At 46.8% G+C, this 15,880-nt stretch overlaps 1 protein-coding gene and 1 pseudogene across 2 annotated transcripts; both read right to left on the reverse strand.

The window, feature by feature from the left end:
* Positions 1-4,698: 4,698 nt before the first annotated feature.
* HEY1 (hes related family bHLH transcription factor with YRPW motif 1) lies at positions 4,699-8,828 on the reverse strand. 2 transcript variants are annotated; one of them, XM_019453332.2, is made up of 5 exons: positions 8,256-8,828; positions 7,918-7,993; positions 7,707-7,790; positions 7,336-7,417; positions 4,699-6,438 (listed from the first exon to the last, which is right to left on the reverse strand). In XM_019453332.2, exons 1-5 carry the CDS (start codon positions 8,342-8,344, stop codon positions 5,855-5,857), a joined length of 915 nt encoding a protein of 304 aa, XP_019308877.1. In that variant the 5' UTR covers positions 8,345-8,828; the 3' UTR covers positions 4,699-5,854. The 2 variants fall into 2 exon arrangements, with proteins under 2 accessions (XP_019308877.1, XP_019308878.1); XM_019453333.2 differs by lacking the exons at positions 7,336-7,417; positions 7,707-7,790; positions 7,918-7,993; positions 8,256-8,828 and adding an exon at positions 6,882-6,951.
* A 5,292-nt stretch (positions 8,829-14,120) lies between these two features.
* On the reverse strand, positions 14,121-14,206 carry LOC128775414 (U6 spliceosomal RNA; annotated as a pseudogene).
* Positions 14,207-15,880: the final 1,674 nt, after the last annotated feature.

Raw genomic sequence — 15,880 nt, forward strand, 5'->3', positions numbered from 1 at the left:
CCGAGAGATCATGACCCGAGCTGAAGTCAGATACTTAACCGACCGAGCCACCCAGGTGTCTCCCTGGTAGTTTTGAAGATAAAAGATTGCAGGGAGTGGTGGATAGAGACATCTGTTTGGATATGCTTTGCTCTGCTTCTTAGTGGTAACAAAGGGGATGGATTGGAGTCACTATTGTCACCAACAAATATTTATTGGGTGTCTCCTATATGTTAGGCACTGTTTAAGGGACAGACCTCTAAAAGTGAACAAATCAGGCCAAACAGACATTAAACAGATAATTGATGAATTGGATATTGGATGTTCTTTCAGATAATGCTACCTAAGCACTCTGGAGAAAAACAAAAGGGGAAAGGGGGTAGGGGGTGGCAGGAGGGGACAGAAGGCTCAGTGGTGGGTTATTGTTTTAAGTAGACTTCGAGGAAGACTGCATGGGAAGGCAGCTTTGAGCAGAGTGCCAAGTAGACTACAGATCATGGCTGGGTTAGAAGATAGCCGGGCGAGGGGAGAGAACATTCCAGGCATAGGGAAAGCCAGTGTACAGACCTGGAGGTGAGCACATACTTGGCATGTTCCAGCAACAGCAAACAGTGAGTATGGCTGCAGCAGAGGGATGGAAGGGTGAGCGATAGGAAACAGAGTCCAAGCGGATGATTAAAGGCTCAGATATGTCATTCTTTAATTTTATGATTCAATTCCACATTCATGAACAATCCTACGCACCACAGACAAAACCATGCCCTAGGGGAGATAGTAAAACACACACACACACACACACACACACACACACACACACAAAACTAACCTAGAAGTAACTACAGAAAATTTTTAGTAATCAACTGTCTCAGGAGGACCCGTCATCTCTTTTGGCCTAATATGAGGTTTTTCAGTTTCTTCTGCTAAATCAAGCCATAGACCACCCTAACAACTGCTAGGAATCATTAAGTTTTCAAATTTAGGCATGGTCTTTTAACTTGAGTTTATGCCAAAACCCAACATACAGCACTTAATGAAAAATACTAATGCAGTAAATAGTAACATAATGGGCAATTTTACAACACAACTCTAAAGAAGCATAATATTACAGCCTATTAACACAAAATCCTGAAACCTGCCCATGTTCCCCAGACCCACCTCAGGACCGCTGTTTACCCTGGATTTCTCTGGGACTTGTGGATCTGGGGCAACGATTCTGCTACAAATACATGTCAGTCCGTACAGACAGCTTAAACAGAGAGGCCTGGGTTTCTTTTTCTTTTGCTTCCTTCTCCCCACTCACTGCCCCTGCCCCACAACAGAACACTAAAGCATCTGAGCGAAAAGCCCTGCAGTTCATCAAGATCAAGGCAGGCATCATGTTTCAAGTTGAGGTTCAAAACAGCTTGCTCTTTGCTGAGACTTCTTACTTCCTGAAATCAGATGGCGCCTTTCAGGACTTGAGCGTGCTGAGTCATGGCAAGCCACACACCCGCTCTTTCATGCAAGGCCACGGGGCTGAGACCCCATCTTCCTCCCTGGTATAAAGTGAACACAAGGACCCTGTGGAGCGCACCTTCAAAAGAAGTTCCTGTGAAGTGCCAGACTTACAAGGAGAAGAATGATTTTACCTTCTCTCTCCTTGAGGAAATTTGACAACTCAGAAGTAAATAAGAAAACCTGTGCCCCTTATCTTTACATGATATTCTTTACGCGAAACCACCTTCAGCTGCCTGATTACTGCGTTGTTTATGTTAAGCAAGTGTTTATCCATCAAGCATATTCATAGGCCATGCATGACAAAGATACTAGAAAATTCTAGCCATTCAGATTAGAGCCTAGAGCCAGAGAAGCTGAGAGATGGCTGCTGCCCACAGGCCTGGTCTTACCTGCAGGTAGGCTTTGGTGAATTAGTTACCAACCCATATACACTGGATTGTTTCACATGAAAATCTAAAATTGGACATGTTCTCAAAAACTTGAAAAATCTGGCAACACCGAACCAAAATTCCTATGTAGGAACAACAGGTGTGGCCCTTCAGGCAGACCTTCAGATGGGAAGTGCTGGGAACATGTGTTTGGTCGGCACCCACCGGACCAATGGCCCTGCATCTTTCCCCAATAGTGCCTGTCCTTGTGAGCATGCGCCCAGGACCCCCATCGAGTCTAACCACTCTGTCTGACAGATGAGGAAAGCAGGGGCCAGAGAAGTTTAAATGTCTTGCCCAAGGTCATTCAATTAGGTAAAAGCAGAACAGGAATCAGATTTGGGTCCTCTTCCCAAGGCACCCCCATTCCCCGGAGCTTCGTTCGGAAAGAAATTGGGCCACATTTGAAGCAGTGTCTCAGATGATATTAGCTCTGAAGTTATTTTAATTATAAATCATCACTGGAAACTAATGAAGGCATCAAAGCTGTGATACTCCTATAGACGAGAAGGGCTGGGGAAAAGTATAACTAGGAGATATAACATTTTCTGAGGGATTTTAAATATAAGTAATCTATATTTAAAATATCATGATTTTAGCGAGTAACAGAGCAGGGCAAAAAAAAAAAAAGAGCTGAATAAAAATCACATCCTAATTTAACTATACTGAATAAATTAGAAATGACACTTCTTGGATTTTTCTGTAAAAGTTTTTTTTTAATGCAAGAATTCTGCCCATCTATCGTTCATGTCATTAATTCATGGTAATACATATAATAATGAAAATAAATGAGTAATTATTGAGACCTTTCAAGATTCTTTGTGATGAGTGATATTATTTTCCTCATAAGGGAAATTTATGGGCCATCTAAAAAATTTTGTTTATAAGGGTAGAAATACTATAAATGTATATATAGTATAAAAGTATGCTGATGCTAAAGACCCTGATGTTCTTTTTTTTTTCCTTACTGTATCAGTTCAAAATAGAAATGAGTTTTCCTACATTCATTTTTCTATATACCCCCGGCTTATCATTATAATTCCATCCTGTTTCCCGGGAAGACCTCATTCCACCTGCATTATTATTTCTAAAAACCGGTCACCTTGGAGGGGTTTAAAAAGACACCAAGGGCACCTGGGTGGCTCAGTTGGTTAAGCGTCTGACTTCAGCTCAAGTCATGATCTCATGGCTTGTGAGTTTGAGCCCAGGTTGGGCTCTGTGCTGACAGCTCAGAGCCTGGAGCCTGCTTCTGATTCTGTGTCCCCCCTCTCTCTCTCCCCTGCTCAGGCTCTGTCTCTCTCTCTCTCTCTCTCTCTCTCTCAAAAATAAACATTAAAAAAAATTTTTTTTAATAAAAAGAAACCAAAATATTTATTTGGAAAACTGTGTAACCTCGAAAATGACTGCCCCGCACCCTGCCTCCAAAGACAAAGTACCAGGCAGGTGATGATACAGGGATCACAGACGTGACAAGCGGATGGTGCCACATGTGTTACAGCGCCACAGCGCTTTCTGCACAGCCACCAAAATGACAGGGTTTCCTTCTTACCGCATTAGCAGCCATCTAAGCCTAGGTATGAGTAAGACAACCTAAGGCAGCCTGAGCACAATGCTGCTCGGTAATGCTTTAATGCCATTTGAAATCACAGGGCTAAAATTAAACTGACACTTGGCAGAAATTACCGTAACACTTTCCATCACAGCATTATGATGGGCAGAAAGTACGCGGCCCAGGCAGCGCTGAGAACAGAACCGTGCAGCCACAGAGGGGCCAACATGCAAGGCCACACAGAGAAACTTGGAGTGAGAGCTAAAGTTGGAGACCCACAATCACAAAAATGTTGCAGTCTCTGTTCCCTTCCCAGAGACCCAGAAGGCGCTGCTCAAGTTCAGAGTCCAAACTTTTCTCTGCCTTCCTGTCTTCGTTTTTCAATCAGAGCAGGGAGGAGGAGCTCTGTGGCTGGGCAAAGAAAAGGCAAGCTCTATTTTGTCATCTGCCAGAGTGGGTTTTCTCCCTCTCCTCCCCACCAACCTCAGGATCAAGGCAAACTTCTTCCAAGCCAGGAGACAGCACTCCTCAGCTGGCAGGATGACTTTCAAGGCAATAGGAAGGCACCCCTCTCCCCCTGGGGCCCAGATTACTGCCTCTGTTCTGGCAGCATTTTGTTCTAACCTAAAGCATATGTCAGCTTTGTCACTACACAGCTCAGTCAAATGCATCTAAAGGGTTAAGCAAATTCCTTGAAACAAGACAAGGAAAGACTCCTGGAGCTGTGCAGGTGCAGAATTACAGCCTGCCACTGCTCATCAGGCCAGATTCCCCAGCCCCTGCATGGGCTTTCAGAGATGGCAGTGTTAGCTTTTCTTGTGCTACAGTTAAAAAAAAAAAAAAAGGAATTTTCTGTTCTCTTAGCACAGGACTATGCACACAGTAGATGCTCTCAGAAAAAAAAAAAAAAAAAAAAAAAAAAAAAAACGTTGGTTGACTCCGTTTTAAAAGATTTCAGCAGAGTTCTCTCCCACCCTGCAACTCCCAGCCTGATGAGTCTCCCTAGCCCGCTGAGGGCCAGATCATCTGACATAACAGTGAAAGGGCTGGGGCTTCTTATGGGAATCAGGCCAAAGCCCTGCGCTGCAACGAAGTCACCTTATTCAGTAGCAAATTCACACAGTTTAGAATTCCCAAAATAATGAATAAGAAAACTGGTAACCAAGCAAAATGAAAATGAAAGGAAAATTTATCTTCTTTTAGCCAACAGAGGGAAAGGCCAAGGCATGTAAGACATATACAGAATAGTTTGTTCTTCCTTTTTTATTTAGTCACAACACATCGGTACAACAGAGGTCAAACCCAGTTCAGTGGAGGTCGTTTAAATTACACCTGCTAAAAGGATAAACCTGTGAACTGATGCTTTTATGAACCAAATTAAACCAAAAGAAGGCAGCACACCTTTTTAAATACCTCAACAACCACATTGCCATGCACCAAAAAGGAAAACACAACATAAAAATTTCCAGTTAAAAGAAAACATAGCAGTTTCAGGAAGAATTAGGTTATGCATTTAACAGGTTCCACTGGACTATTCGATTGGACCACTTGCACACCGTGATCATTTATCCATGTTAATGTTTGTGAATTTGAGATCCGTGAGATTAAAAATTCATTGCATTGCATGGGGCTGGTAAATGCAGGCATATCCTATGCAGTCTCCTCCCCACCAACTCCAAATGGAGATCAACCCCCAAGTGGCTCTCTCCTAACTAAGCCAGGACTGCAGTCCTGGCAGGTGGTCATATGAACTCAGGGCCCCTGATGGGTTATACATTCACCTTACTGCTGCAGGAGGCAGAGAATGAACTCATCTTCTTTCTTGGATAAAGCTGATTGATCATCTGATTTGTCAACGCTTCGTTCAGAAATATAAAATTCAACATAGTTCCCCCCACAAAAGAATATTACCTATACAACACCTTAATTGTCAAACTATTAACAAATAGCATCATGTTAACATTGAACTTAGTGGTTTGGAAAATTAAATCTAAAAACAGACTTCAGCTACACAAGAAGAAAAACAGACCAAAATACTAAATGTTAAAATTCCCAAAACTTTGAGGCAAAAATGGAATCATTCTTCGACAGAGAGGTTTACAAAGTAATTAGGCACAGAACAAACCTATTACCAAGTGCTGGTTTATACTCACTATTTCAATTTAATGTTTGGAACAAAATTGAACAACTAGTTTTTAAAAACTGCTAATACATATGATAAAAAAAACATTAAAAAAAAGAAAAAGTAAACCAACAAACCTTTAGTCTTTCAACAAAATTCCTCTGAAAGTGTACCTTTTTCCTTTTTACTTTTACTGACGACTTTAAGGTGATGTTGGCAACAGCCCAGCTCAGCTGGGATTGTAAGTGTTCCCCTCCCTCATTCTACAGCATCAGTTCTTTAAAAAGCTCCAATCTCTGTCCCCCAAGGTCTATAGGGCTTGCCAAGGTTTGCTGCCTGCGTGGGTGCCGAAGGGCTCAGTGCATTGGGAGACAGTAAGTGAAAGGAGCCAAAGGAGAAGGGGAAGGCCGACAGGGAAGCCACGGAGGAGAGCAGGGGCGGCGAGAGTTTGGAGGCGGAGGTGACCACAGGGAGCACCGGTCCGAGGCCGCCGCTAGGGGGCGCACGCAAAGCAGGCGCCTCCGGATGTGCCGAGGTCAACCTGCCCTGGTGGTGTGGTTCCGTGGGCGAGGCGGTGGTTCCAGTGTTCCCGTGGCCGTTCTGGGGCAGCAGCAGGGGGTGCGCGACGTGCGGGTGATGTCCGAAGGCGCTGCCCCAGGGAATGTGTCCAAGACCTGCGTGGGCGCCGCTGGCCGCTTCCCGCTGGGAGGCGTAGTTGTTAAGATGTGAGACCAGTCGAACTCGAAGCGGGTCAGAGGCATCTAGTCCTTCAATGATGCTCAGATAACGGGCAACTTCCGCCAGGCACTCCCGAAACCCCAAACTCCGATAGTCCATAGCCAGGGCGTGTGCGTCAAAATAGCCTGAGGAAAAGAACAAAAGAAAAACCTCAGGCTTTGCTGATTTCCCGCATTTCTTCAATACCAAAGGCAGCCCTTCCTAACAAATACCTACATCCTTAAAAACGGCATACACGGGCTCTTAACGAAGGTCCAAATATTTTGGAGTTGACCGAAGTCTTTGCATTAATCAACATGAGAAGTGTTTGCTAATGTAAGTTCAAAGCCCAATTAGAAACTGCTGAGCAGAAAGTGGAATTATACCCTACCAGCAGATGAAACTATGTTCATTCCTTTAATGTTTTCCCCCAACAACAACAAAAAATACATCAAGGACAGAGAAACCACAGAGCAGTGAAATTCATTAGACACACAGATGTAAGTTATCATCATGGAGCTTTTAGCCACTTGGTCCTGAGCAAAGCATTTTCCGGCTGGAGACAGACACACAGACCCCGGTCTCCCACCTTCTGTTAGGTTTTCTCTAATTAACCACAACAGGTTTCTTTCCTCAAGAGTCATAGGAGCTTTTTTTCTTTTTTTCAATCCTGTAGATAAAATTAAGACCATAACTTTTTTTTTTTTTTTTAAGGCTTTTTCTCAAAATGGCAATCAACAAATGTGGTGAGAGCTACCTGATTATAATCAGGGCTGTCACAGCTTTCGGGCACCTCGCTGATAACAGGTATTCTCCAAAAGAAGGTGCATTAGCTTAGTTCGAAGAGGACTGGGGTGATGCATTCACTGGAGAAAATCCTATGTGCATTTGCAAATGCACTGACAACTGTACACCACACAACATTCTCTCCCCACCCCCAAAGCACACAGGAAAAATAAGGCAGCGACTGCACCAGGGCTGGCCTGCCGCATCTACTCATTCTACCCAGAGCACTCGGCTGCCACCAGATTAGTGATATGTACCTTTCCCTCCTGCAGTGTGCAGCATTTTCAGGTGATCCACTGTCATCTGCAGAATTTCGGCTTTTTCTAGCTTAGCAGATCCCTGGAGAAGAGAATGGGGGAAAAAAATTGATATGGCACCAAGTGCCTTTGGGGAACAACTTAAAACAGATATGCACCGTATGCAGTATGCTTTGTAAATCATAAAAGTACAAACTAAAACAAAATGAGCTGTCTTCAGAAAATATGTTGGAATCTGTATATGAATTTATCTCTTCGGCAAAAGCAATACGGTTATTTTTCGAGACACGGATGAGGTTCAGATTAATGAGGGGAGGGATTCAGAAGGTGTGGATGGCTACACGGAGAGCTCTACCCACTTTCTCCATTACCTGCTTCTCAAAAGCACTAGGCACCAGCCTCCTCAGCTCAGACAAACTGTTATTAATCCGGTCCCGTCGGCGTTTCTCAATGATCTGCAGAAAGCAGGCAAAACAAAGGAGGGTATTTCCATCAAGACTGTAAATTTCAAAAATGAAGAAAGGTAGTTCTTTCCATTAATTAATAACAAAACAAAACAAGAAGCACTGTAATGAGACTCACGCCTCTTCGTCTTTTCCTGGCCAAGATCTGTGAAGATGTAGTTGGGGACATGGAACCGAGAGCCGAACTCAAGTTTCTGAATGGGGGGAAAAACAGGAATCGCTGTAAGCCAGGGGAGGTGATATGAGGGGTCCCCCTCATCCTCCCCGCACTCAGATTGTTTTGGCAACTTGGGTTTGAAAGGGCCTCCGGCGTCCCTCACCCCGGACAGGGGCATAACCCAGATGCGCAGAGGTCAGTGGAGGGCACAGACGTGCCCGGGGCCCTCGCCCGCTGTCAACCGTGGCCAGCCGGCGCTCGCCTCCTGCCCGGGTTCCGCTCTGCCGCCGCCAACTCACCCATTCTCATCCGCACTCTCCTTTTCCACTTCGATGGTCTCGTCCAGCTCGCTATCCGAAGAGCTGTACTCGGGGTGGGCTCGCTTCATGTTGGTTGCGCGCGGGCTCCGGGGGAGGGTCGGTTCGGCGCGGCGGGCAGGGAGGAGTTAACAGCAGCGGCGCCTCTCCGCGCTCGGGGGCTCGCGTTCCGCACACACTGATCCCGCTCACGCTCTGCCTCCGGTTAAAATTCAACCATCCCTTTCCCACGCTGCGCCCCTACTCAAGTCCCCTGGGAGGGCAGGCGGGGTGTAGGAGGCGGAGGGGCGGAGCGGCGGCTCCTGGGCAACAGCCTCCGCTCCGCCAACCCGGCTTCTCGCTCCGTTGATTGGCAGCCACTCCGGGGAGGGACCGGAGCGAGGCTAAGATCGAGGGCGAACCCTGCCCCCGCCCTCCTCGCCGGCCCCTACCCGGCGGCGGTGCGTCGGCTCCGCGGGGGCTCCGCTGGGTCTCCACTGCGGGGGGAAGGGGGAGGCGCGGGCGGCGGTGGGCCGGCGGCGGGCAGGCGAGGGAGGCCGGGCCGGGACACAAGCCCGCCGGCGGCCGCGGCCCCGCCCCGCCCTGCGCGCCCCGATTGGCCTGGACGCACGCCAGGGCCGCGCCTGCAGCGCCGCCGGTGAGCCGCACGCGCCGCGGGCCGTGGGAAAGTGCCGGCGCCACGGCCGCCAGCCAATCCGGGCGGCCGGCGGCGGCGACGGCGGCCGCGCTGGCGGCGGCGGCGGCGGCGCAGGGCGTCCGCATGAATGGAGAAGAATGGGCAGGCGGGGGAGCGGGGCCGCGCGGGGGCGCTCCGGCGGGGGCTGGGCGGCCGCGAGCCGGGCCCCCCGTGTGAACCTGTAATCGGAGCCCGGGCGCCGGGCGGCCCCGGAAACCGCCGCCCTGCGCCGCGGTAAATCTCGGCTGCGGGGCCACCCGTGCCCGGCGGCGGGAGGCGCGCGCCGCTGGCGGAGCCGGGCCCGTTGCACCTGGCCGGGTGGCGCGCCGACAGTTGCGCGGAGGCTGCAGGGCGCCCGCAGAGCGGAGTTCGTGCGCGGCCACAGTGGCCACCACCTCACGGGCCGGCGCTTGGAGGGGCAAGACGAGGTTTCTGGGAATGTCCTCTTTCGGTTTGGGGGACTGTGTCCCCACATACAGCCAGTCTCGCTTCTGCAGCACTTTTCATCTTCCCGAATGGAATGAGTTGCCTTGTGCATCTAATTTCCGCACAAATTGGAACGTTCCACAAAGTGGAACGCGTTTTTTCGGGGGGGGGGGGGGAAGACCCCTGGGGATATCCATTATGGAGGGGTTTTTTTTGTTTTGTTTTGTCGTTGTTTTTTGTTTCCTGGAGTTGCCGGCCAGATCCTCTCAGCGGGCGACTGGGTGGCGGGCCTGGCATTTGCGTCTGAGGCCGCCCTCACTGCGGGAGCGCACGTCTCTGACCCTTGGACACACAGCACACACATACACACACTGCACACCTCCGGTTTGGGTTCTTGGTGTTTACTGGAAGCTCCGTGGAGTTACGCAAGTCCTCCGTAAGATATTGGCGGAAAAAAATTCTGTATCTCTGGACTGATTCCCTATTCAGGGATTTGTAGAAGCAGCCGGATGGGTGTTTTGAATTTGGAAATCCAGGCTCCTCTATGCCTTACAAAGGAGCAGAGCGATTGGTATTCCTCTCAGGTCCATTCTTGTGGCTGCTGACCTTGCAGTCCTGTCAATGAGGGAGCACTTGATACAGAGGATAACAAAAATGTTCTCACTTGTGCGAATAGCTTCTCCGTGTCTACCTCTCCTTAATTAGTGATCTCAATGCCATCTTAACACATTTTAGACGCCAATCCTCTGTATGGCCTGAGCCTAATATGTCTGTTCGATTCTCAGCCCCTCACCTCCCCCAATATTTCACCTCCTGGCTCCCACTGAACTCTTATTTCACTTCACCTCCACCTCCAGCCCCTCAGCTCTTCATTCTGGTCTCCTCTGCTTCCCTGTCTAGGCCGGTCCCTCCATCAAGCCATGTTGGATTTTTTCTTGCTGGCATACCACATGCCCTTGTTCCCTGAAATTCCCCGGCATGCCACTTGTCAGTTGTCCATCCAAGATCAATTCCTTTGTCTGCTTACTCTGCGCCTACTCACAGGCAACAGCTCTTTGGGGGTTGCTAGAGGTTCAGCCTCCCAAGCTCCTTTCCAGCCTCCACAGTCTTCAGCCAAGCACATCACTCACTGCCACCTGCCTCTTCCCCCACCTCCAGAACTGAATGGTCCAGGCATAGGAAACCATCCACTACTCCCCTCTGCCTTTCAGAAGTCCCTCTGACACCATTTCTTTCCCCAAAGTGGCAGGCCACCCTACCCTAGAAATTAGTGTGTCCACTAACCCTCTGTGGTTCTGTGGTTGCCAACCTCTGGAATCTACAGTGAGCGAGACTTTCCGGCTTTGGCCTATTTCTGCTGCCTTGTACAGACATGGATAGGTGGATGAGAAGAAAAGACAAAGTGGGGTTGAGGATTCCTGACTCCACATTGGTACCTAAGCAAACTATTAATCCCACATTCAATGTTACTTTGCTGTCAAAAATGAGGTCTACGTTAAACTGTTAAATCTCTCCTGCTTCTTAATCTTGACTCTCACTCATCCATCCAACTAATACTGAGTGCCTTCTGTGTGCCTGGCCCCGTGCTAGGGCCTGAGAATGGAATGATGACCCCAAAGTGCTATGGTTCCTGCCATCCTAGAACTCACATCCTAGGGGGGAGATAGACAATGAACAGGTAAAATTGTTATAAATGGGTTTAATGCTTGGAAGCATCTTTTGATAAGGAAAAACAAGGGGTGAAGATACTTCATGGGGTCTGGAAAGAACTTTTCTGAGCTTGGGAAGGCACTTAAGAACTAGGTCAGAGTCTAGTTCTGGTTCTAGGTCTAGCTATTTCAGTTAGAACTACAAAAGAAGGGGCTGAGGCCCTCCCATCAGTAGTAGAATCAGGCAGACTGAGAGCATGAGGCCCAATTTTCCAGCACCTGCAGAGTAGAGGGGCTTTATCCCTGGAGGCCTTGAGTAAAGAACTGCTTTAAACTTCTTAGCAGTCCCCTGAGCAAGACACAACCTGCAAAAGCAGCCTTGTCTCCAACCTGAGTGGGGCTGCCTAGGCCTAGCCCCTTAGGAAAATGTTGCTTTTCGTAACTCATCTGTCCTGTGGGACCAGCCTTTTCAAATATGCACAAAGGCCCATTTCCTTGCCTGTCTGTGGAAAATGGGTTTACTTATCTACTAATAATAATCCATCAGGTTGCCTTTCTCTGTGTTCTCTTGCAGAAGGGATGCTCAAGATGCCCCAGAAGAGACACATACTACAGATTTAGGAATTCGCTCCCAAGGCCAGGTCCAGGTGGGGCGTTCCCAGAGGTGAACCAGTGATATCTCCAGAAACAGCCCATCCTCAAACTGCAGTCCCAGCATTTCCATCTGAAAGATTAAGGCCACAACTGGCTGGAAGGGACACAAGCAGTAGCTGGGCAGGGGACCACCGAGGAAAAGGCCCTGAATCTTTGATTCATCAGGTTTGGCCACTGTCGAGGTCCCTACCATAGTGTCCTGGATGAAGCCCTTTCTCTGTTGGTTTGTTGGTGGGGTCATGATTAAATAGGTATGCAGGAGGGCCAAAGACTACACCTGCCGCCTGGATAAAGAGAGGGGCTGCCTCTGTCTGGGCTCTTAAGCAAGTCGCTTTATCCAGTCACAGGCAAAACAGCTTTGTTAAAACCACATTTAGGTGAATCCAGCCAATGTATGAGACACCTGAGTCTTGCTGGTTCATGCATTCACTCGACACACTTGTGTAAAGCCCCTACTGTGTGCTAGGCACTGAGCCAGGCGTGAGTGATGAGCCAAAAAGCCACAATCTTTATCAAGCTGCTCACAAGACTGTGTGGTAAAGACACAGATCAGTCTTGGCCACACAACAGTGGGCAAGTTACTCAACCTCTTTAAACCCCGATTCTCCTATCTATAAAATGGGGCATTAATAAAAACAATTTCCCAACGTCATAGATTATATAACATCAGTTATATAAAGCATCTTAATGGTGCTTGGCCAAGAGGAAACACGTAATAAACAGCAGCTATCATTATTAGCTATTAATATACCTGATTTACCAATGAGTAAACCAAGCATTGGGTTACCCCTCAGTTTTCTTCTGAAACTGTTACACATCTAATGAGGTTGCAAGAAGGGGGAAAAAAAATCTAGTAATTGGATATATTCAAAGCAGTGTCTCCAGAACGTAATATCCTTGAAAGGTGACGAGAAAGAACCTGTGCTCTTGCTAAGAGCACTAGCTTATTTTGAGTAGAGCTTAAAAATAAGCATCTGCTATTCATTATTAGTGAAAGTTGTGCTTTTTGAGTTTCTTAGGAAGGAAGAGCCCCTGAGCATGCAGTGCTATAAATATATGTATAAATAAGTTGCATACTTCTGGAGTTCAGAAATGGCTTCTTTCTGAGAACATCCCAAATCAGAAACCACAAGACAGAGTCGCCCAAAACTGTCATACCAAACTTTTGACTAAATGCCAGTTTCCCTCTGTTCTTCATGCTCGCTGCTCTCTGTAGATGCTGTCTCAATCACCAGATTGCCTTGTGGCACGTCATGCCACGCAAAAGTGCGCTTCCGCCATCAACTCCCCTGATGGAGGTCAGATGTAAGACACCTTGGTGTTCACCCTGAGGGGATTGTTTAATTGGAAACCCAGCAGGCAGCAGTGTGGCCCAATGGGAGGAGGAGAGGATTCCCAGTTGCCTGCCTGGGTTTGAGTGATTCTTTCCCAGCTATGGGCCCTTGGGCCCATGATCATACCTCTCTCCTCTGAGCCTCCGTTTTTCTCATCTGTAAATAAGAATAGTCCCTCAGCTTTTGTTTTGGATTTATTGTGAGAGGTAAAATGAGACAAAGCATTTTGTAAAATACTATACAAATGTTATGTCTTGTGCTTGTGAGTTATGATGACGATGATGGTAATAAGACGGGCTCCTTCATCCTGACCTTTGCTGGGCCACCTAAAAGGCCCACCTGTAGGTCTTCTTGTTCCTGCCAGTGAATTCCTCAAGGTGGTACTGTCTTTAAAAGGTGGGGGGGGGGGGGGGGGGTGGGAGGCGGGGGAGGGGTATTTAAAATGCTGAAGTGCATTTCACAGACCATTAATCCCTCAAGGCTCTGTAAATAAAAGAATCTGTTTTCAAATACATTTGGGAAATTCTTGGAGAGCTCAGGACACTTGAGAGCATGCATGCTCTGAGAAGTCCTTAATAAGGAATCCTCATTTACATGTGTCTAACTCAGCACTTCCCAAACTCATTAGCCATGGAACCCTTTGTTCATATAATATCTGCTAATAGGCCACTGAAATAGCATACCCAAAAAACAGACTTTGGGAAATTCTGTCCTAGCGTAAGGACAGATGCATTTTGCTTTCGACCCACAAAAAAATTAAGCATAGGGGCACCTGGGTGGCTCAGCTGGTTAAGCATCTGACTCTTGATCTCCACTCAGGTCATGATCTCATGGTTCTTGAGTTCAAGCCCCACATCAGGCTCTTCACTGACTGTACAGAACCTGCTTGAAATTCTCTCTCCCTCTCTCTCTGCCCCTCTCTCACTTGTGCTCTCTCTCTCTCTCTCAAAATAAATAAACTTAAAAAAATTTTTTTTAATTGAGCATAAGTGAAAAGCAACTTAATAAAAAGTATTGTTGAGTTCTGGTAATATAACTTCTGCTTTGAAAGTTCTTTGCTCACTAATTTGAGAGACCAATTCCTTCAAGAAATTTATGCTTTTTTTTTTTTTAATATGGAATCTTCATGAATTTGTGTGTCATTGTTGCGCAGGGGCCATGCTAATCTTTTCTGTATAAATACTTTTTTAAATTTATTTTTTACTATTTTTTTAAATGTTTATTTATTTTTGAGAGACAGAATGCGAGCAAGGGAGGGGCAGAGAGAGAGGGAGACACAGAATCTGAAGCAGACTCCAGGTTCTGACCTGTCAGCACAGAGCCCGACGTGGGGCTGGAACTCATGAACCGTGAGATCATGACCTGAGCTGAAGTGGGATGCTCAACCGACTGAGCCACCCAGGCACCCCCTGTATAAATACTTTTTGATAACAAACGTTTTTATGGCACTTACCATATGCCAGGCACAGTTTTAAAATTGTTATATATAAGTAATTTAATCCTTACACTAAACCAGGAAGGAGGAATTATTATTTTTCTTAGTTTTCAAAGAGGAAGACCAGGCAGAAAAAGTAGGAAATTTGCCCAAAGTCATATCTGAATCCCTGCGATTGGTTTGATTCCATGATGCCTTCTTTTCCTCCAAAAGTAATTTATTGTAAGTATTCTCCTCTCAATTAAAATGATGCAAATAGCAATTTACAGCATATTATTTTCCAATTAAAGTAATTCAAATACTAATTTGTAGTGTATTCTTTTCACAATTTAAATCATTCAACTCCTTTTTATTTCCATACTTTCAAGACAACTCCGGATATAATTGAGATCTATCTTATGGTGTCCCAAAAGCAAGTCTATGGATCGCGACTCCTCAGAACTCGCTCGGAGTTGTCTTCAGTGGAAGTGAGGGTCTTTTTCCTAGTTGCCTAGGTGCTCATCCAATACTGCTACAGTGCGTCAGACGACTTCTCTAGGTCCTGTTTCTAAGTATTTCACATTTTAGCACTTTTGTGCTAAAATATTTATTATAGATATTTATATGAATATTTGATATTTGAGATTTATTTGATATTTATATGATATTTATTATGAATAGGTCTAAAATGATTTTAAGTTATTAAAATTCGAAGTGTGGCAGGAGGTTCCAGGTGAACCCCCAACCGGAACCCACGGACTCTGTCTTTGAAAATAGTACGCTGCTGGCCCCCTAGGTTGTCTGAGTGCCTGAACTGATATACACTGGAGCTTTGGTGTGCTTTTTTGTTAGTTCTGTTTTTAATTTTTCTTAATGTTTATTTATTTTTGAGAGAGAGAGTAAGCACACGAGCGGGTGAAGGGCAGAGAGAGAGAGAGACAGAGGATCCGAAGTTGGCTCCACGCTGACAGCAAAGAACCGGATGTGGGGCTCGACCTCACATATCCTCGAGATGATGACTTGAGCTGAAGTCAGAAGCTTAACGGACTAAGCCACCCAGGTACCCTTGGAGCTTTGGTTTTAGATTGAAAGGAATGTTGTCGGTTTTCTGTTTGTTTTGTGTTGTGTTATTACCTTTCAATTTAGGGGCCCAGGGCAGAGATGAGGAAGAAGAGAACAACTGAGGGGACAGATTTTGAGTCTCAGTAGAGAGAAAGATGAGGACCAGAAGCTGAAGGAGGTGTTTGTATGATTATTCCGGTGAAAAAAATAATGCTGATCAGTACCCCAGTAACAGCATGATTCAGGGTTGGGACAGGGTCGTTCTGCAATACCTACCCCACCCCTACATGCACACTTACCACCAAATGGCACTGTGAGGGTGCAGGGTAATGCACCGGGGGGTGGGGGGGCTTGGCCAAGCAGCAGTCTTAGGGCGCACCTGGCAGTGGTGA

Source organism: Panthera pardus, unplaced genomic scaffold (genome assembly GCF_024362965.1).
Source record: "Panthera pardus isolate Hobbes unplaced genomic scaffold, ASM2436296v1 HiC_scaffold_7, whole genome shotgun sequence".
In the NCBI taxonomy this organism is placed as follows: Eukaryota; Metazoa; Chordata; class Mammalia; order Carnivora; family Felidae; genus Panthera; species Panthera pardus.